The 21021-nt window shown below is 40.1% G+C and overlaps 3 protein-coding genes across 6 annotated transcripts in view; 1 reads left to right on the top strand and 2 right to left on the bottom strand.

Moving 5' to 3' along the window:
- The window catches only part of lrp2a (low density lipoprotein receptor-related protein 2a), a 55407-nt gene extending 41343 nt beyond the window's left edge, over positions 1-14064 (bottom strand). For both annotated transcript variants that reach the window (XM_086266092.1, XM_086266093.1), the window contains exons 1-11: positions 13214-14064; positions 8076-8183; positions 7652-7774; positions 7253-7369; positions 6723-6833; positions 6473-6586; positions 6267-6383; positions 5572-5715; positions 5339-5458; positions 2767-2895; positions 2274-2443 (exon numbers count right to left, since the gene is read on the bottom strand). In XM_086266092.1, the coding sequence (XP_086122218.1) occupies positions 2274-2443; positions 2767-2895; positions 5339-5458; positions 5572-5715; positions 6267-6383; positions 6473-6586; positions 6723-6833; positions 7253-7369; positions 7652-7774; positions 8076-8183; positions 13214-13283 (1323 nt within the window). In that variant the 5' untranslated portion in view covers positions 13284-14064. The remainder of the gene's footprint in view (positions 1-2273; positions 2444-2766; positions 2896-5338; positions 5459-5571; positions 5716-6266; positions 6384-6472; positions 6587-6722; positions 6834-7252; positions 7370-7651; positions 7775-8075; positions 8184-13213) is intronic.
- LOC147311627 (coiled-coil domain-containing protein 89) lies at positions 12666-18157 on the top strand. 3 transcript variants are annotated; one of them, XM_086266088.1, is made up of 8 exons: positions 12666-12779; positions 15358-15830; positions 15977-16107; positions 16173-16309; positions 16409-16485; positions 17105-17204; positions 17289-17382; positions 17895-18157. In XM_086266088.1, exons 1-7 carry the CDS (start codon positions 12738-12740, stop codon positions 17373-17375), a joined length of 1047 nt encoding a protein of 348 aa, XP_086122214.1. In that variant the 5' UTR covers positions 12666-12737; the 3' UTR covers positions 17376-17382; positions 17895-18157. The 3 variants fall into 3 exon arrangements, with proteins under 3 accessions (XP_086122214.1, XP_086122212.1, XP_086122213.1); XM_086266086.1 differs by lacking the exon at positions 12666-12779 and adding an exon at positions 14064-14276; XM_086266087.1 differs by lacking the exon at positions 12666-12779 and adding an exon at positions 14066-14249.
- Positions 17506-20666, bottom strand: LOC147311626 (ATP synthase F(1) complex catalytic subunit beta, mitochondrial-like). Its single transcript, XM_086266084.1, has 10 exons — positions 20507-20666; positions 19818-19991; positions 19562-19736; positions 19257-19378; positions 18960-19144; positions 18670-18828; positions 18460-18582; positions 18164-18376; positions 17855-18056; positions 17506-17754 (listed from the first exon to the last, which is right to left on the bottom strand). Exons 1-10 carry the CDS (start codon positions 20610-20612, stop codon positions 17657-17659), a joined length of 1557 nt encoding a protein of 518 aa, XP_086122210.1. The 5' UTR covers positions 20613-20666; the 3' UTR covers positions 17506-17656.
- Between the last annotated feature and the right edge of the window lie 355 nt (positions 20667-21021).

The raw sequence follows: 21021 nt of genomic DNA, 5'->3' as shown, positions 1-21021 counted from the left end.
AGTCTCATTAAAGTAAACCCTAATATTAGCTTTATTTTTTATTTATGTATGTATTTTTAAGACCATAGGCCCAAGATTTTGTCTGTCACCACTGAAATTAAAGCCAGTATGAATGTGGATTGCATACTGGCATACAGTTATAGCTTAAAGCTTTGACAAGTAAGTATTTAAGTGCAATATAGAACAGTCAAGAGTCAAGGAAGCATCAGACAGTGTGTTTGCTTATTTAAGTTTTCTGGCTTTTGACATTTCTGTCAAGTTTCTGTCTCCCATTACTATGAATTCAACAGATTTTTGGAAAACTTGACAGTGTGCAGGTGGTTAGACGGGCACTGCTTTTAGCAGCTCTGCTTCATTTGAAACAAGATCCACACGTCTTAAAAGCAGGATTTCAACTGACCTGTTTAAAGAGAAACTGAAGATGTGGAAATAGCCTGGTAGTTTAACCTTTCCGGTTGCATTCACATGCCCTGTTTGTGCTCTCCCTACTTTTAATCGGACATGCTGCCATGGAGGTGGCTAATATTCACAGATGCCCAGTCAGCGGTAAAGTCATGTGAGAAAGTTTTCACAGGACTCTGTGTAATACTGTGAAAAACTAAGTACACTTTTGCTGCTTACATAGGAATCAAGAGGGTAAGCAACAGCCAGGTGCTGCTAATCTAATGATTATCTGATCATCAGCACGTGTGAGCGCTTCTATAACAGCAGAAGCTTTTTCAGTTTGCTGGTCTGCAGCATTCAGGTGTGTGTTAACACAATACCACAATCTTCATGAGAGCGAATGCCAGCAAATTTACCCCAAGGTCAAACAGAACAATACTCAAGAGCTAAATCTCAGACTCTACAGGCCTCAGTTAGCATGTTAAATTTAAAGTTTATGACAGCATAAACAGAAAAACACTGAACAAGTATCAAGGCTCATTTGGAAGGGTTGCCTGGAAAAAACCTCTTCCCTTGAAACACAGTAGCATCACTGTTCGCAAAGCTCCATCTGGAAACCAAAGCGGAGATTTTGGCCATAATATACAGCACTGAAAACACAGCACGTCATGTTATTGCTACAACAGGAGGCTCTACAAGCTATTTAATCATGGCATAGAGCCCTGTGAAACTCAACTTTTTCAAACAAATAATTGTTCTAGCTTTAGAGGTGATAAGTAACAGAGAAAAGAAATATTTAAAAAACTGTACTTAAATAAAATTAGAATTTCAAATGAATTAATTTGAAGTTATTAATCCCCTAAATTCATCTAACAGCTGTAGGTAGTGGTTACTTTAAAACAAAGAACAACTTTAAAACCTATTGTGACATAATGACTGTATAATTAAGCTACTTAAGCAATCTGACACCATATTTAATGAGTAAACCATGGTTTTTACTAAGGTACCTGGGTTTTTCCTGCAATGGAAACACAGTAAAGGAAAAATGCCTTCAAAAGAAATATATACAGTTATTTCTGAGCATTTGATCAGCAAAAATCTCTATTAGGTTTGAGGAAATGAAACCCTGTCTGCCACAATGTGCGTAACTCCAATCATGCTGTGACTAAATCCTTTCTGGGAAACACTGTGCAGGAAAAACTAGCTGCAATGTTAAAATGCGGGTCATACCAGTACTAAAACCCAGTGGTATAATGTAAAAGGTTGCATACTGGCAAAGCCTATTTTGGTATGTAATAAATACTTTATACACTTTATTTCTTTTTAGTTTACTTAAGTATGGTTTGAAATCTAACAATTTCACTTTATTTTGTATTGCTACTTTACTTTAGTAAAAGTACTTCCTCAAGCACAGTGTCACCCTTTCAGCTAATTGGCTACAGTTTAAAGCAGAGACAAGCCAAGACATAATCTGAACAAAGACATTTTACCCGGCCAAAGAATCCACATTAATGGACAGTGTCACTGAAAACAAATACTGCGTGATTAGATCCTACAGGATTGAATTACAAAAATTGCACTGTGGTATGTGAACATCATACCAGCCTATCAGACAGGTTTCAAGATTAGGCCATTTGGATTCCACTCCATATCTACTTCCCCTTCATTATGACCCAGCCACAATGGGGCCAACAGCTATCCCATTATTATAGTATCAACACTGCTGATATCTTATAGGATGACTGAAAGAATTTGGTCCTGGCCAGCGCGAGTCTAACTCGAGCATTTGCACAAACAAGAAATTGGTCTTACATTCTAAAAGATGAATGACTAACACAGAAGTAAAAGCTCAAACAAAACAATGAATGTGACAGTTCTTTATAAAACACCTTATTCTGGATGGTATCCGTCCAGAAGATCATATTAAGATTGTAGTGAAAATCGACTCCCACTGCAATCCCTCTGTTCTGTGAATTAACTAAAGTGCGCAGATTGTTGCCATGGATGTCACCTATCAGCAGGTCTCTGCCATTAGAAAATATCAAGGAAGGGACTCCAGCTGCAAGGGAAACAAAATACAAAACCTTAGAAAAGAACGCAGCCAAATTTTTTACACAGGTTTCTCACTAAAGCCAAAGGCACAGAGGTCAGCCTCTCGGACAACACTCTTTCTATGTTACACAAAGGCTAGAGACAAACTAAAACAACATTTACTATGCAACAATGCACCACAAAGAAACTCGCACAATGTGTTCAGTAGCTGCCAAAAAGGAGAGGTGTCTATGCTAATAGACCTCATTTGGCTAGATCATTCGAACCTTCAAAATGTGAACATTTGTTATGTATGTTAAACTGTTTAAACAGAGAGAAAGTGACACTTACTAGAGGAATCAGCTCTGCAGTATCTGTGCTGCTCCAGGATGTAGCCCTCTCGACAGCTGCAACGATGGGAGCCGATCCGGTCCTCACACAGCTGGTCGCACACGCCCCACATAGAACAGTCGTCAAAATCTTTAAACAGAAATCAGTATCAGCAAGTGAGGACTAAACTCTTGTTGTTTTATTTGAATACACAAACACACCCGCGAGCCGAATCTCAGCCTGGTCTGTTGCGCTTGCAGCTGCGATCAGAAGCTTACATACACTAATCATGGACATGTATTTTGTAGTTATTTTAGGTTTTTAATAATTTCTTTGAATTGTTCTTCAAACATGCTGGTATGATTATAGCAAATACATCTTTATGGATTCTAAAGAATTAGACAAGAATTAGATGCATATAGTTGAATTTATTCTGAAATTTCTCTAATCCACACAAGGTCAAAAGTATGCATACAGGCTCAAATATACACATACATTCACTTAGATTGTTTAATAAGTGGTGCTTAAGGTTCTACAATGTATTTTAATTTGACAAGTCTATTAAGTTCGTGGTTGTGATCAGGACTTCTAAACAAGTTGCAAGATCATCCGTTTGAACGACTGTATATAAGCACAAAAGACTGAGACAAAGAAAAAGATTGAGGTATTTGGCCACAATGAGAAGAGGAGAAGTAAATGCGAGGCTTTCCAACCCAAGACAACTGTATCAGTTGTCAAGCATGGTGGTGGTAGCATCATCCTCAAGGACTGTTTAGCTGTCAGTGGTACTGATACACTGCACAAAGTGGATGGAATAAAAAAGGAGGACAACCTCCAAATTCTTGAACCTCACCTCAGATAAACATCTAGATGGTTAAAATTTGGACACAGTTGGGTGTTCCAACAGGACAATGACCCTAAACACGCATCAAAACTGGTTTTTGGAAAGGATAAAGCAGACTAACATTAACACTCTGGAATGGTCTTCCCTATTGAAAGTTTATGGGCTACACTTAAAATCTGAGTCTTTGCTAGGAAACCAACCAGTTTAAATGTATTCTACCATTTCTGCGAAGAAGAGTGGTCAAATTACACAAAAAGCTTATTGATGGTAACAGACACTTATTTATAATATAAGGGTTACAAAGCCATTTCTAAGGCTTTGGGACTCCATTGAACCACAGTGAGAGCCACTATAAACAACTGGAAAAAACCTGGAACAGTGGTGAGCCTTCCCAGAAGTTACCAGCCTACCAAAAGTACTCCAAGAGCGCAGCAAGAACTCATCCAAGAGGTCACAAAAGAACCCAGAACAACATTAAAGAACCACAGGCTTCACATGTCACAAGTTAAGGTCAGAGCTCAAGATTCAACAATAAGAAAGAGACTGGGCAAAACTGGCATCCATGGGAGAAAGAATAAACCCACTCCTCTCACATTTGTCATAAAAACATCTTGACAAGACAAAAGCTTTTAGGAAAATACTCTGTGGATCGACGAAACAAACGCCGAACTTTTTGGAAGGTGTGTGTCACATTACGTCTGGCATAAAACTAACACAGCATTTCAGAAAGGGAACATCATACCAACAGCGAAATATGGTGGTGGTAATATGATGGTCTGGGGCTGTTTTGCTGCCTCTGGACCTGGAATACTTGCTGTGGTAATTGCAACCATGAATTCTGCTGTCTACCAAAACATCCTGAAGGAGAATGTCTGTCCATCTGTTCGTGAACCCAAGCTGATGCACAGGACAATGTTCCAAAACACACCAGCACCTCTGAATGGCTTAAGAAAAACAACATGAAGACTTTAAAGGGGCCTAGTTGAAGTCCAAACCTGAATCCAACTGAGATGCTATGGCATGACCTTAAAAAGGTGGTTCATGCTCAAAAATCCTCCAACCTGGCTGAATTAAAACAATTCTGCTAAGAAGACTGAGCCAAAATTCCTCCCTGGTGCTATAAAAGACTCATTGCCAATTATCGCAAATGCTTGATTGCAGTTGTCGCTGCTAAGGGTGGCCCAACCAGTTATTAGGATTAGGGGGCAATTACTTTTTCACACAGGGCCATGTAGGTTTGGATTTTTTCCCCTTAATAATAAACACCTTAATTTAGAAACTGCATTTTGTTTTTGCTTGTGTTGTGTTTGTCTGATATTTAAATTTGTTTGATGATCTGAAACATTTAAGTGTGTCAAACAGAAAAAAACATTGGAAATCAGAAACTCAAAAACGTTTTCACACCACTGTGTATATTTGAGCCTGTGTGCATACTTTTCACCCTGTGTGGATGAGAGAAAATCCAAAATAAATGAAAACTTGTGCACCCAATCTTTGGTTTTTGAAGTTGTTAAAGATGTATTCCATATAATCATATCACCCTGAAAAAAACAACAGTTCAAAATATACTCATACTTCTACCGTCACATGACTTGGTGCATCAAGATGTCAACATAAACTACACATGTTTGGCTTTTAGAAACATAGCAAAAGAAACATATTTCTGTCATAGTGAAAAGCATTTAAAAAATCCCAACTCACCCATACCACTGTTTAGTCAAAGATGTTAGTGATAGCTACAGTATCTACCTATACATGTGCGACTGTTGTTGCTGTTGACAATGTATCCAGAAGGACAGGAACAAGTTCCACCACCAGGAGAAGCATGACAGTGATGCTCACAGCTCAGGGAGGCACATCTCCAAATACCTGACCAAAAAAGAAACCTGACTGCTGATATATTCTTCAGTGACACCGTTTGTGAGATTAGATTTCCTAATGTGTACTCAATAGTACACAACACTGGTTGTGTTGATACTAACTGCAGTTGCGTCCAGCAGTGGTGTTCGTTTCATCCTCTCCATCTGGACAGTTAGGCGTCCCATCGCAAAGCTTGTCCAAGGGGATGCACAGGCCAGAAGATGGACATGGCCATTCTCCTGGGTAACACTCCCGTTGTACATTATCTGTAGATAAAAAAAAGAAATTCATCCACTTTGCAGGATTATGCACAGAAAGGGAAAGCAACAATAAAAAACAGAGCTGGAAAAAGTTTTAAAGGTGGTACAGTTGTTGGGAATAGAACAGATATTCAGTGGTTCTGATCTAAAGAAAACTGTGGCTGGGTCATTGTCCGGGAAATGGCTGTCACTTTAAATTGACGTAAAGGAGTGGAGTTTTGAGGGGGGTCACATGGGGGCTCAGAGAGCTTCTGCAGCCCATCCTTTAAAAACACACACTCTTCACAGCCATGTGGAGGAATTCTAAAGCACTTTGGGGGGCTGCACAATCTTGTGCCACAAAGAGGCATTTGAATACCACACTTAAGGGAGCACAGGCATAGTATCACTCTAAGCCAAACCAACCATGGTGACTAAAGATGAATCAGGTTTACACAGCTCCAGTTCTTACCCTTTTCAATGCTATTTGTCCAGCTAAAGTACCAACGCTTCTCATTCTAATTTTACAGATAAATCAGATAAACGTTGAATGATTTTTTTAGCTACTGTATACATACCACAGCCTTTTTCATCTGCATTATCTTCACAGTCATCCTCTCCATCACAAAGCCAGACTTGATGGATGCAGCGGCCACTGGGACAGGTGAAGTAGTTGCCTCTACATGTAGGATATGCTGCAGAGCAAGGGGGGGAATAAGACATTTGTTTATCTGCACCAAAATAACTGTAATTAGTGACGGTGACAGTGACGGGAGCCACATACTGCAGTTAAGCTCATCGCTTCGGTCTCCACAGTCATCGTCGTGGTCACAGACGTAGCGTTGAGGGACACACATCCCATTATGACATGAAAACAGGCCCACATTGCAGCGCTGTGCTAAAGAAATCACAGCAGAAAGAGAACAAAAAAGGGCTTGATTTGTTGATTTTGTCATCTTTCTGGTTGTATTTTTGGAAGACCCCAAAACGTCTTTCACTTCATGCATTAGCACCAAAATTTATTGTCTCCTTACTGCAGTTTGCCTCATCAGAGCCATCACGGCAGTCGAGTATCTGGTCACATCTTTGGGTCCGGTTGTAGCAGGCCCCATTGGCACACCTCAGCTGTGTACACTCGGGATAATCTGTAAGATTAACCCATCATCAGGCAAATGTTATGCATTTAAATCAACCTGACAACTGTGCTCTTTTCAGCCTTTAACACGTGAAAAGCTCTGTGAATAGGAGGGATAAGAGACTAACATTTAACAGCACCACCACAGCACCAGCAGTTGCCACAGCATTCTTTATGCAACTGTGAGATTACCACCGTGTGCAGTGCTGCGAGTCTACCATGTCGGCACAATAATGGCATAGCAGCTGAACTTCAGCTTGACTAATCCACCAAAGAATCTGCAATCAACCTCTGACAACAAGAAGCATATTGTGGTCCATTCTGTCAGTCAGCGAGCCTCTTAATCTTAACAAATTGATTAAAATGCCACAGGAGCCTGAGATAAAAAAAAAAAAAAAAGTGGGGGGAACCACCTTGGAGAAGACTTACGGCAATTTCTCTCATCGGAACCGTCTGAGCAGTCTGCCAGACGGTCACATTGGTACTCTCCTGGGATGCACGCACCATTACTGCAGCTGAACTGGCCACTGGTGCATGTCCTTCCAGCTAGGAAGAGATAAAAAAAGTTTGTATTCATCTATGTGCAGTTCAAATTTCATTTTATTGTAGATAAAGGGACTTAAAAGTCATCACCGTACCTTACTTCAGTCCCACAGACTATGTGGGGGGTCATTGTTAATCATTTCAATGTCCAATCCCACATGGCCATAGTTTATGTTTGCAAGAATTCAAATTATTTCAAATATTTCATTCTAAGTATTTTTTAATAAGTTTACTTAATCACTGAACAGCTCCCTTTATAATCTGATAATGATGTAATATACTCACGGCAGTGCTGCCTCTCATCTGAGCCATCCTCGCAGTCTTCCTCATCGTCACACACCCATAGGTTTGGGATACACTCGCCGTCACTCAGACACTGGAAATGGTTGCTATCACACGTTACCTGAGCTGTGAGACAGAGCATTTCATTACTTACGCCTCCTGAATGAAATCCAAAAGTACAAATCTTACTGCTGATCAAGTGTATTTTTTTATTACTTATACTTTACTTGTGCTTAGCTACAACCACACTAACGTTACTAATTACTGTACACACAGAAACACTTTATTGCAATATATTTTCATCGATAGCAGGATTTAGTTCCTTCCACTACCGAAAGCACTCACATCTAACAAGCATCGTACATGAAATATTAAAACCTTTGCAGGCATCATATTGGCAAAAAATGCAATTTAATAAGTAACTCACGGCAGTCGTGCTCATCAGAGTCATCGACGCAGTCTGACGTCCCGTCACAGTGCCAGTCACCGGGGATACATCGACCTGTCCCGCAGCGGAACTGCCCCAATTCACATCCTGCATGCAATCACAGCTTGAGTTCAACTTAAGCTTTTTTTCCCCAAAATGTGCATTCTATGTTAAATTTCAATTTTAGTTCTATTCCTGTTCCTGTCATCCTGTCCAAAACAAAACATAAATAAATACAAATAAATTATGAATCAATTGTCTTTTATATATGCATTGAAAAACAGGCCATGGGGAGGGAGGGTAGGTGTTCTCTGATATAGTCTGTTGCAAACAGCATTGATGAGCCTTGGAGACAAACGTGCCAGCCATCCAACCGACAGTTACACAACCTTCACTGCGCTCTTCCCAAGCTTCCTTTTGATGTTCTCACTGAGGGGCAATGGTAGAGATAAGGTACCATGGCTCTACCTTCCCTGACGTTTACCAGGAGAGATTGATTCAAGCAGCATAGTTCAGAGGCAGAGCACTCCATCAGACCCCGTTCAAATAGGAATGTGCAATTTTGATGGGCTCTTTGACAGCCTGATTTATGGTGCATGCTTTTCCTGTCCAGTCAGAAATGTAATTAGAATAAATACTGGTACTGGGTGGTACCGCAGCCATTTCAACCCAAATTCTTTATGAGAGGAAGTGTGAGGTGGTGATTGGTGGTGCATGCTCAGGGTTGGGGGTCTGTCTCTGTCCTGTCTTATCCAGCATTTTGAAAACAACGTTCCCCTTTGATCAAATACCTTCTTGAGAATTTTTAAAAATCGAGAGTTTTTATCTAAAATCTAGGGCTTTAGTAAGCTATATCATGCCTTTACAATTTCACAATAATGGTTTTGGCCACAAGGAAACATTTTTATGGTGCAATTCAGCTTTAACTGAGTGAAAAGGTGTCTGCAAGGTCAGAAAAGCCAGCGGGCAGTTGAGTGATGGTACTAAACGCTATTTAAAGGAAACACAGACTATATTTAGCGCCAAGAGTTTATCATTGCTTTGAGTTATGGACTATTTTAATGATAGATTGCTTCTAAAGCAGTTGTGTGGTCACTGCCGGTGCTTCTGCACTAAAATAGTTGTGTAGGTTGCCTTCTTGTCTCCAATTAACTGCTTTACAAACAACTCAACAAAAAAAAAGGGCCACATTTTTAACTCTGCCAGCAGCTATCCAGGAAGCAAACCTTTTTTCCTGCTCAGTTTACTAATGATAAAATTGCTCACAAACTTGCTCAAAGGAGGTCGTTGTTACAAGTCAATAATCCTGGAGGTTTCAACTATAGCACGGAAGAAGCGTTGGATGCAGGACACAAGTAGCAAAAAGACTAAATCTATTAAACAAAAACAGCATATATACGCTGATAAAAAGAAGTGTTGTCTGTGCAGGACAACTAGGAGTTTCAAAAAGAGAAAAAAGAATGACAAATAATAACAAAAATATATTGATTGCTATTGACTGTGAAACTGGACGCAATCTTATCAATGTAAACATCTAAAAGAAAGTGATTTTTCCAGAAAAAATGTTTCATTAAGACTTACATAAGAATATAATCGTGATTTGTAAGTAAGTACACTTTAAGGTGACAATTTTTATTGTGACATGATGCTTCACTCGGGAACTTTTAAGCAAGTAGCATGCTGCTTACCCATTGATGCTTGCCAATTAGTTATCTAATGATATTACATGTAACAATGCTTAACTCAGGGAGGGCAAACACTTCTTTTATAGCCTTCTGCTTTGACTACATCTTGCTGGCACTACATTACATCATTTATCTGAAATCAGTTTTCATGCTGAAGATTTACTTGCAATGAAGTTTTTTAACATTTATGTATTTCTCCTTATTTACTTAAAGAGAGAAGTATTTGGAGTACTTCTTCTACCACTGAAATAAATCTAGAGGTGTATAGACGCTATAAATGCACACAGTGACACCTTAAAGGCCAGTATGCCAGGAAGAAACCAATCTACTGGATGCTTTCAAATGCAGCCAGTATTTCCTGACAGCATTACTTCTGGGAATGGTGACAGATACCGTGCACTGATGCCGAACCTTTAACGGCACTATCTTGTGTTAGGTTTCTTCTTACATTCACAATAGAACATTTTTCCAAATCCTTAAATTATGTTGTTAAACTGAGAAAGTCAGTCAAAATTAAGCAAGGACAAAGCAAAGGTCTTATTAAGAATGCTTTTTTTAAGTGAGTGTGTGTGTGTGGGGGCGGTGATGATGAGTGTTTTCTAATGAGAGTTTTAGCTGAGGCTTTTCTGTAATGTTGTTGTTTTCCTTTCCCCTTCCTTCTGGCTTTGTCTTTTCTAATTAGCAACTTAAACCCACAGAAGGAAAGAGCACTGCTCTGTCTGAGGATGAGGATAAGAACGCCCGACAAAGAAGCGCACGAGTGGAATTTTCCTCCGAATGAAGTCCTCCAAACGCCATAAATCCCTCTGTGAAATTACAATGGCACAACAGAGGTGTGAGCAGTAATGCAAACTCGTAACTCTGAAGTGTCGTCCTAAAAAAAAAGTAGAGGAAAGTAAGCCTTACAAGCTGCTGAACCAGAGAAGAACATACTATATGCCACCTTCTGACAAAAAGAAAAAAACTTGTCTGTCCACTGCTGTTGTGAAACATCTCTTTCTTGTCACATGGGGTATGTCAAAAGAAGTCTTCACGCTTTCATCAGTGCCGTCTTGTTTTGGTGCAGCCCTCTGCACTCAATGGATGTGAGCGGAGAAAAGTTGAGAAAACGTCTGCTGGCAGCATGAAACGCTGTCAGAGCGAAGTGCTGCTGCCCATTTCATATGGAAATCAATGCAGCAGAATGCAGTCAATTGCCAAACAAGTGACTTTGGCTCTTAGTGCTACACTCAAAAACGTCTAAAAAAAAACAAAAAACGAGGCAGCTTTGGCAGTGGCATGGGAACAAAAGGAAGGCATAAATAGGGCGAGGAATAAAGCCTTGGTCTGGTTGGAATCGAGGAATGCTCAGCTTTTTGATGCATGGACCAACAAAACAGTAAGTGAAAGGAATCATAAATTAAGTTGTCACAACCCAATAACACAGCTACTGGACATCTTACTTCTCCTCTACGCTGTGTGTCACAGCTCACGAAGCAGCTGGTTGGAGGCTAAACTCCATCCTTGGTGTCTTTAACGTGGACTTTAACGGGGGAGCTACCAAAAGGATTTGCTCTCAATTTGTGTCAACTGTGCTCCAGTTTCTCCCGCAGTGTTACTGTAGCATGCAGACTTAGGCTCCTACACCGGAAAGACGCTTGGCCACGGGCACAAGGTTTAAGGTGCACGTGCTGGCTGAGCTTGAAAAGTCTCGAAAAGTTTCAACAAGAAGGAAAACATTTTTATTGACGTCATTACAGACTGGAACTAAAAATAGGTTTCAGTCTGTAATCTGTCTTGCAATTTGCATGTTGTTTACTAGTATATTTAAATAAAAGCAATTTATAGAGCTATTAAAATTTGCACTATGCGCCTAATAGGCTATTAAGATTCCCTGGTAAATGATAATTGGAGATAACAGCTCAACTTGCTGACAAAACACATCCAAAACAGCAGAAATGGCAGATAATAGTTAATAAACCAACACCATGAAATCTTCTCAAACAGTCACGTTAGCTATTAATGCCAGTGTAAGCATTCAGTAGTAGTATCAAGCTCAAGGCCTGGATAATGTTTTCCAGAAGGTCCTGGAAGAAACAGTTATCAAACTAAAGGATTTTTGTGGAGGATCAGGAAGAGATTAGAAAGTACCCTGCCCCCCTCACAGTAAAACAAGCCATCACCAATCTTATATTCTAAGTGACAAGGCAGGCCAGGGAAGCCAGGGAGGCAATGTCCAGCAATATGGTTTAACACGGAGTGGTCATTCATAAATTCAGGTTAAAGATAAATAAATAATATTTAAGCAGTCAACTAATCCAAGCTAATGATCGACATGCACAAGCTGACTAAGTGTGCTGGACGTCTGCTATTTTTCTCAAGTCATCATTTTGTGCCCTTCAGCTGTCATCAGCAAAATTCATCTTCAAGTTGCATGCAACTGCCAAGATTCAAAGGAAATGCCAAGTGATTTTTTTTAAAATGCTACAGTCTCAGTTATACGGTACAGTTATATTGTCTTTGTTTTTTGTTGGGTTTTTTACATAGACAGGCCCGATTTTCTGCCTTTTAGCCAGTGAGGAAATAGGTCTAGGATATTTCATAACAGTAAATAAAAAAGCTGTAGCATTGACCTCACTTTAGGTTTATTTAAAAAACAAAAAAACTTGAAACTGTTTCTCTCTTGGTTAGAAATGATTCCTTTCTGCAGCAGCTGCACTGTAATTAGTTGCTTGATTCACAGTAAGGAGCTTACATACTAAGGGTTGAGCAAAAAGAAAGCAGATTACAATTTGAGAAGTAAGATCTTAGCCGTGTTCCTAACACAACAGACAAGCATGAGACTGTCACGTATAAAGAGCAGTGTGTGAGCTTTTTTTTCATGTGTGTGTGTGTGTGTGTGTGTGTGTGTGTCTCTCTCTCTCTCTCTTGCATTAGAAAATAAAGCTGGAATCTGAGCCGAATCGGTGGGTTTGCAGCGTAAAATCTGCTCCACTGAATGAGACTTGTACCAGTGGCCCACAGTCCTCGCAGATTGCCTGTAAGTCACATGCTCTTTTCCGTTACCTAGCAACAGTAAAGCTCAGGCAAAAGTTCCTCAAGATAACTTCCAATCGGTGTGAGGAAGGCTTTGTGCTCAACCTTTAAAGTAATACTATGTGTAAAAGCATTTAGCGCCACAGACAGAATTACTTTACCTGGTGGCTAAATTAAAAATAAATAAATAAATAAAAATACAGTATCATCCTGAGTGCAGGCACTAAACCAAAGGCTTTTGAATTAACAATACTATTTCCACCTTCTTTTGCTCTTTAAATTCCATCAAATATGATTGATTTTCAGTTTTCTCATATTTTTTTCCTATGTGCAACAAGTGCAGTGCAGCGCAGCAGTTATGCAGTTCCTCAATGAGTCATTCAGCTAACATCCTGTGTGGACAGAGAAAAAAAAGTTTTAAAAAATCACAGTACTTACCTTCAGAGTGGTGCCATGTAACACAGCATATAAGGACAAAAAGGAATTTAAGTAGCAGTGCTCTCCACATCCTGGCTGGTCCGTCCAGCTCCGCTGTGCAGATGGAGGAGCTGTAAGGACTGGGGCTGGGATGCTGTTGCTTTCCTCTGTCTTTCTTGGCCCGCTAGTTGATGAAAAGGGGCGTGCACAAAGGCCAGGACAGCCGCTCCCCCAACCCAGCCTCGGCCCTCACGATAAATCCCTCTGGGCTCTGGAATCTGCATAATGCCGAGTAAGGTCCGACTCGTCCCAGTGCCAGTGATTTTTCACTCTCAGCGGGCTATCACTTTGATTTAGGGATTGAAATGGGTGCCTACTGGTTCTTGGGGGGAAAAATAAAGAGTGGGCGACTAAATAAAAAAGCATGCAACTACAACAAGGCCTTCTAGGGCGTCCAAGAAGGCCCAGGCAGAGAACTTAATCCCAGTATGGTTGGTTAGAGCCCGAGCAAGGGCCATGTTTCTGGCACATATGACGACAAACATGCACTTTGTTAAGAGTCTTTGTAACGGTGCTTTGCAAAAGGAGGTCAAACGATTATTAGATTATCTAATGGTAAACTAACGGAATTATGGTGTAATGATCTCCCTAAAATAAAAATATACAAATTTAGCGCCACGGAAAAATGCAATCATCAAATAAATAAATAAATAAATAAAAAATATAAACTGCTACTACTAAAATAATAATAATATTTTTTTTTAAAAAAAGAAAACCTACTGTTAACCAAGTTGGCGGCCGATAATAAGCTCAACATCGCCCTCATGCGGCCGAATAGTGGGACTCGATAAATCAGAAGAAAGGGCGGTTCAAAGATGGTTGCCATTAGCGACGGTGCAACCGAAACTACCGAGACTTTTAAAAGATATTTTCAACGAAAAGTGGAAGTTAGGTACGGAAAAAATGTGACTGAAAATCTGTATTATATGAACTCGACATGGCAGTTTCACAGAGCAATGCAGAGGAAAACATGAAGATGGAGGGCAGCGAGGTGAAGGTGTGTTTAAAAAAGCAAAACAAAAAAGTTAGTTCAAACTAATACTAAGTTTACTTTCTCGACAATTCTTAACTTTAAGTACTGCTGTATTACTTAAATGCTTTAAATGAGGAATAAATTTAAGCTAAGTGAGCTAAGTGTGTGAATAAACTGGAAACATGCTAAAAAAGAATAATAAGAGATGGGTAACATAAAAAGTATAAGCTAGCGATCTTTTAAGATGCGCAGAGTATCTAAAACCGTTAATTACCTAAAAGTGTTTAGTCGCAGAAGTACATTTAGCCCAATAGTGTACTTAAAGAAAATTATGAGCAATTGCTCTACAACAATAGCACTGTACTTAGTACATTTAACCGCTATAGTTAATAGTCAGACCTGGGGTGTCAAACGTAAGGCCAGAATCAGCCCGGCGAAGGCTCCAATATTGTTAGGTGTCTTTTACAACTTTGCCTTATTATAAATATCTCATCCCATGGCCATTCACGTAACAGCAAAGTAATTATCTTATAGACTGAAATTTTATACATTTACTTCTTACAATTGAAGCCCAAAGAGTCATGCTGACAGATTATCTTTCAATTACTACGCATGTAGTAGAAAAACTGAGACATACTGTTGAAATTTCTCTTCTTTGTCTTGTATTAAGATATCTCATTGATTAAATGTGTAGTAAATTTCTTTTTACATTGACTAAAATTGGAGTTTCACTGGCTGAGATCAAAGTGGGCTGTTTGTGGCCAACGATGTAAAATGACTTTGACATCCCTGAGTTAAATACACTCACCAGCTGACTTGTCCCCATTTAAAATGGTCAAGACAATCTGCTTCAGTGTTTTAATATGCTCTGCATTCAGAGATGCTTTTCCACAAGTCATCTGGTTATTTGAACTACTTAAATTGCTGAATCATGAATTGAACTACTTAAAATACTTAAATTGCTTTTCGTCCCCATTTTGATGCTGAGTTTTAACTAAGGAGAAGGTTGAATTAACCATGTCTACATGCCTAAACACACAGGCTCAGGATGGACAGCTGCCTGCCTTGTCAGATTGGTGTGAGAGAAGTTATTGCCATGTTTTAACATTAGGTTTCTTCCCTTTGTTCACAGCATATGGACTGCATTCAGAAGTCACCTGGGAAACTTCAAAGTCTTCCCACGGAGGATCTAACAGAGGAAAAGATGTTGAGGTCCAGAGTAGATGAGCAGTCAAGTTTGATCTGCATTCTGAAAAACAGAGCCGACGAGGTGTTTCTCCGATATCAAGCCCTGCAGAAAATCAATGCAGAGCATGAGGACCAAGTGGCACGCTGTCAGAAAGAACTGGAAGAGGAAAGGAACAAATCAAAGATACTGGAGAAAAGATTTATGGATTTAGCTGCCAACAATCAAGCAATTATTGCTTTCATGGAGGAGTATAAAAATCATAACAGCCAGTTAAAACTCGAAAACGAAAAGCTGCAGTCAGAGAATGAATCGCTTTTCTCACAGAGGTTACATGACAGCCAAGTGTTAGTGCAAAAACTGGAGGAAGAAGTTAAACGGCAGATAGAGAAATATGCACACAAGAGAAAGGAATATCGGTAATTAACTCTAATTAACTCTAATGCTTGAATCTATTGAGATTCAATCTCAGACTTTTGAAAAACAAGAATTATTGAACAGTAATAAAAATCATTAAATATATAGTTGTTAATTTCTTTTGAATTGTTTTACACTAAAACTTAAGGGAGAAATTAGCTGGATGCCAGATGGAACTCCTGGGACAAGGAAATCTGCATATAGCCAGGGAAACATCACTAATCAATGAGCTACAGGATGCACACCAGCAGCACAAAGAGGCTGTGGACAACTGCAAAGGTGCGTAGAAAACTTTAGGTCTATCTCTACAGTTTACAAAATAATGTCTTTCTTTCTGCAAACAGAACTGAAGCTGCAGCTACAAGAGGCTGAAGAACAGCGAGCTTTGAATGAAATCAAAATGAGAGAAAGGATAACAAGTCTCATGAAGGAGAAGGACAAGTTTTTGTGTCTTTCTATGGAAAGAGGCAAAGTGATACAGGTCAATAAAAAAACAGCATTGTTCTAACTAATAAACACACACAAATGCTCATGAATGAATGAATGGCTTCATTAACATACAAACTGCTCTTAAATGCAGGAGAAACAGGAGGAAATCCAGAACCTGGAGACAAAATGCAAAGAAGAGAAGAAAGTGCAACTGGAGGCATTGGAGAGGTACTAACAGTGCTCACGTTACATTGCTCTAAGACTTTAAAGTTTAACTGACTTTCTTATTTTCTCCTCTACTCCTGTCCTCGTGTCTTAGCCCTTCCCACTAGAGAAGTATCAGTTTTGCCTCAAGCCATCACTTTAAAGTGTCAAATGAGAATGTTTAACATCTGCACTATAAATTTTGTTATGCTACTTACAGCACTGCAGGACTAAGACTTTATGATCTCCAGTGTTGCAGTCCTCATGCTATTCTTTTATATTGATCGATTCTTTTAATTTACAACATGACAAGGTATATCTAAGTTCCTTAATCACAGTGACAGTGAAGGCCAGAAAGTTTGATCATCTTAAATAAATGAAAAAAGTTATAAATACAGACAATTAGTTTAGGGACTCCTTCCTCTGTGATTTGTCTATTCCAGTTGTGTGCTTCACCTTTTATACACTGAAGGTAAAAATGCATCCTTCATTTTTACTTCTGTAAGCGAGCCTCTCTCTTCTTAACACACTTTAGGAATTGCGACATCCTTCAACATGGCATACTAAGATTTATTTCCAGGATCACGCACAGAAAGACTGAAGCACAAATGAGAGCGATCTTCTGTTTGTTCTCGACTTTCAGATTTGCACGTGAAGTAGAAGCTGTTAACAAAGATGCAAGAGTGAAGTCCCTCCAGTCTGCTCTCGATCAATCTGTGAGAAAGTTCGAGAAGCTAAAAGAGGTGCATTGAAATAGGCAGTCTGCAAAATTTCATGGTCGCCCAAACTGAGGCTGAGAACATGTTCCAAATGTTTCATTTTCACAGGATTTCGACGCTTTCAAGGAACACAGTGACAGCCTCCTCACACAGGAAAGGGAGCTGAATAGGAAGCTGCGCCACATAATTGGATAAACATCTGGTATGTTTTCTAATCAGTATGATGGTTTTTATTTATTGTGAACAAGTATGCATGTTTGTGGACAATTTCGAGGGAAGGGTGGGGAAAAAAAAAAAAGAAAAGAAGCCATGGATACAACACAAATTTACTTTTTTTTTTTTTTTTTTAATTTAATCTTCCAGAGAAATGGAACCACAACAAACATACTTAGCATGACACGTTAGAAGTTCCTCAAATAGAAATTACACTGTACAAATGTTCATCTCAAAACTTTCCGGCCTCAGAAAGATATCGTTTACGCATGTTCCTCGGCCAGTTTCTCAGCCTTTTGGACTACTTCTTCAATGGGGCCCACCATGTAGAAAGCCTGTTCTGGCAAGGCATCATATTCACCTTGAAGAGAAAAAAAAAAAACAACAATAACCATTACTATAAAAAGCACACCAAGTTGATGCCATTTAAAAAATGTCTTTATATCAGTGGTGCACTTTACCTCCTAGAATGCTCTTAAAGCCTTTGATTGTTTCCTTCAGAGGGACCAGCTTGCCCAAATGACCGGTAAAGACTTCAGCTACCTGGAAGGGCTGAGACAGGAAACGCTGGATCTTGCGTGCACGTGCTACAGTTAACTTGTCCTCCTCAGACAATTCATCCATACCAAGGATAGCAATGATGTCCTGTAATGACTTATAGTCCTACAAAAAAAAAAAAAAAGAAAGAAAGAAAGAAAGAAACAGTCATTAGTTTTTGCCTTTTGTATTGATTGTTTGTTATTAATAAATTGTTATGGCATACAGCTTACCTGAAGAATTTTCTGCACACCACGGGCAACATCGTAGTGTTCAGAACCAACAATATTGGGGTCCATGATGCGGGAAGTTGAATCTAGGGGATCCACAGCAGGATAGATACCAAGCTCGGCGATAGCGCGGGACAGCACGGTTGTCGCATCCAAGTGAGCAAAAGTGGTAGCTGGAGCGGGGTCAGTCAAGTCATCAGCAGGCACATAAATAGCCTGCAATACAAATCAGTTTAAATAAACCAGAAAACAAGAGCATGCTGACATGTAATTAGGATTAGCATCCTGGGAATTCTTACTTGTACTGAGGTGATGGAGCCTTTCTTAGTGGTGGTGATTCTCTCCTGCATTGTACCCATATCAGTGGCCAGTGTTGGCTGGTAACCCACGGCAGAAGGGATACGACCCAACAGAGCAGACACCTAAAGGATAATGATATAAATATTAAAGTGAGATGACATAACTATTAGGTCTAACAAAAAGTATTTTTTATTTATTCCATTTCAAACCTCTGATCCAGCCTGGGTAAACCTAAAGATGTTGTCAATAAAGAGGAGCACGTCCTGTCCCTCCTGATCGCGGAAGTATTCTGCAACAGTCAAACCGGTCAGGGCAACTCTCGCACGAGCACCTGGAGGCTCGTTCATCTGACCGTACACCAGTGCCACCTGAGAAACACGATGCAAGAGTCCCAGGAAACTTAACTGAAATCCAACAGCAGAGCTAAAAACCAAACTTTTACTGCTACAATACAATGACTACGTATGTTTTAACAGCTAACTTGTTAAAAGGCTCTGACCTTTGAGGTCGTGTCCTTCAGGTTAATGACACCAGACTCAATCATCTCATGGTACAAGTCATTTCCTTCGCGGGTTCTCTCGCCCACTCCAGCAAACACAGAGTAACCACCGTGAGCCTTCGCCACATTGTTGATCAGCTCCATAATCAACACAGTCTTGCCAACACCAGCACCACCAAACAGACCTTTAAGGAATGACGCATACACAATAATAAATTAACAAGGAATTCTTGTGTGAAAAAATAAATGTGGATTTTATAAAAAAAAAAAAAAAAAAAAAAAAAAAAATCAACAAACCGATCTTTCCACCCTTGGCGTAGGGTGCCAGCAGATCTACCACTTTGATGCCAGTCACCAGGATCTCCTGCTCCACACTCATGTCAGTGAACTCAGGGGCTTCAGCATGAATAGGAGCAGTCCTGCCAAGTAATGTTTGTTATTGTAAACATGCTTACAATTGAATAAGACAGGTGCCATGTGTGCTTTATCATCTGTCAAACCCATTAATAGTAAAGACACATTTTAACTCTTATTTGAGTAAAACAGACAAAAGCTGAGATATTCACAGAGGGTGGGAAAGTTTAAATCCTTTCAATACTCACTGCTTTGTACTAATTGGACCCCTCTCATCAATGGGTTCTCCGATGACATTCATAATCCTGCCCAAGGTCTCGGGGCCCACGGGAATCCGAATGGGAGCTCCAGTGTCAAGAACCTTCTGACCACGGACCAGACCCTCAGTACCGTCCATGGCGATGGTTCTGACTGTGTTTTCACCTGAATGAATGTACAAAGAAAGACATTAAAGGACAAATATTCACTCTGGAGCGTTGAGCTGGCTCGTTTCAGCACACTCACCGAGATGCTGTGCCACCTCCAGCACCAGCCGGCTCTCGCGGCCTGCCACCTCCAGGGCATTGAGAATGGGAGGCAGGCCCTCATCAAACTGGACATCCACCACAGCACCAATCACAGCTACTATCCGGCCATTGGCCAGCGAAGCCTGAGCAGCTGGGGCAGCATAACCCCTGCCTGAAAGGACAGTGAAATGAATGGCAGCACATGACAGCAACAGTTCATGCTTCCCAGAGAGACCGTGCATACTAAATTAACCTATGCAAGTGAACTGAAGTACATCTAGAGGGCAGGCAGATTAACTGCCTGCCTATAAAATACTGCCACATTTTTAGGTTTTCTTAAATGCACTTCCGTATTCTGTTGTAACTGAAGCACACAGACTAACTAAAACTTTGGAACAGCGAGAGCACAGGGTCTGTGGCAAAACAATGACCCGCTTACGAAGGTCATTCATGGAAGACAGCGAAGTAAAACATATCAGGAGTAAAGACAAATACCTGAAGCAAAAACATGCCTAAATAACTGGTTCGCTCATATTTTAGATCCTTTGTTTGGCTAAAATACCCACTGATCTTCAATGAATGGAGCCTTAATGGTACAGGCCTGTTCCGCCGGGTTCGCATCTACTGGCTGTAGTAACAAGCGACACATAATGCTGACAGTCGGCCACAGTTTTAAACTTTACTTACTGGAATAGAGAGCCGCATTTCTCCCGGGGATTGTCTTCAGAGAGCTGAAGCCAGGCTTCAGAGCCTGCAGAGCCCCGCTGCAGCACCGTCCCAAGGCACCCAACATGGTTAAGATGGCTGAAGGTGACGGCGCACTCTGCTTATGGCAGATCTCTAACCGCTGAACCGGGCCCTTCTGAGCATGTGCGGTATGAGTTGATTTTATGCCTTCATACACCGCTAGAGGGCAGAGCCGACATTTCCAATAACATACAGTCGCGATACAGGTAAAGGGAATTAGTCCTTCACAGGCCAACTACTCCCTGTATATAGATTTACTCCAACTGAAAGGTTTGGACTGGATTTTTAACTGGGAGTTTAATTAAAGGGGGAGTTATTGGTCAGCAGATTTTTTTTAAAATTTTATTTATGTATTTATTAATTGGGGTCAACTGTAAATAAAAAAGGCTCAGGAATGCTGATTATGGCTGCAAGTTAGTTTGCCAGCTTAATATTAGGAGTTTAGTTTTATTCAC

The sequence above is a fragment of the Aulonocara sp. 'chitande type north' Nkhata Bay genome, linkage group LG16, assembly GCF_057382095.1.
Source record: "Aulonocara sp. 'chitande type north' Nkhata Bay isolate Kocher_YH1m ecotype deep benthic linkage group LG16, A_spYH_male_GT1.1, whole genome shotgun sequence".
NCBI lineage: Eukaryota > Metazoa > Chordata > Actinopteri > Cichliformes > Cichlidae > Aulonocara > Aulonocara sp. 'chitande type north' Nkhata Bay.
The sequence above is the reverse complement of the archived record's forward strand: the minus strand, read 5'-3'. Positions and strand labels throughout refer to the sequence as shown.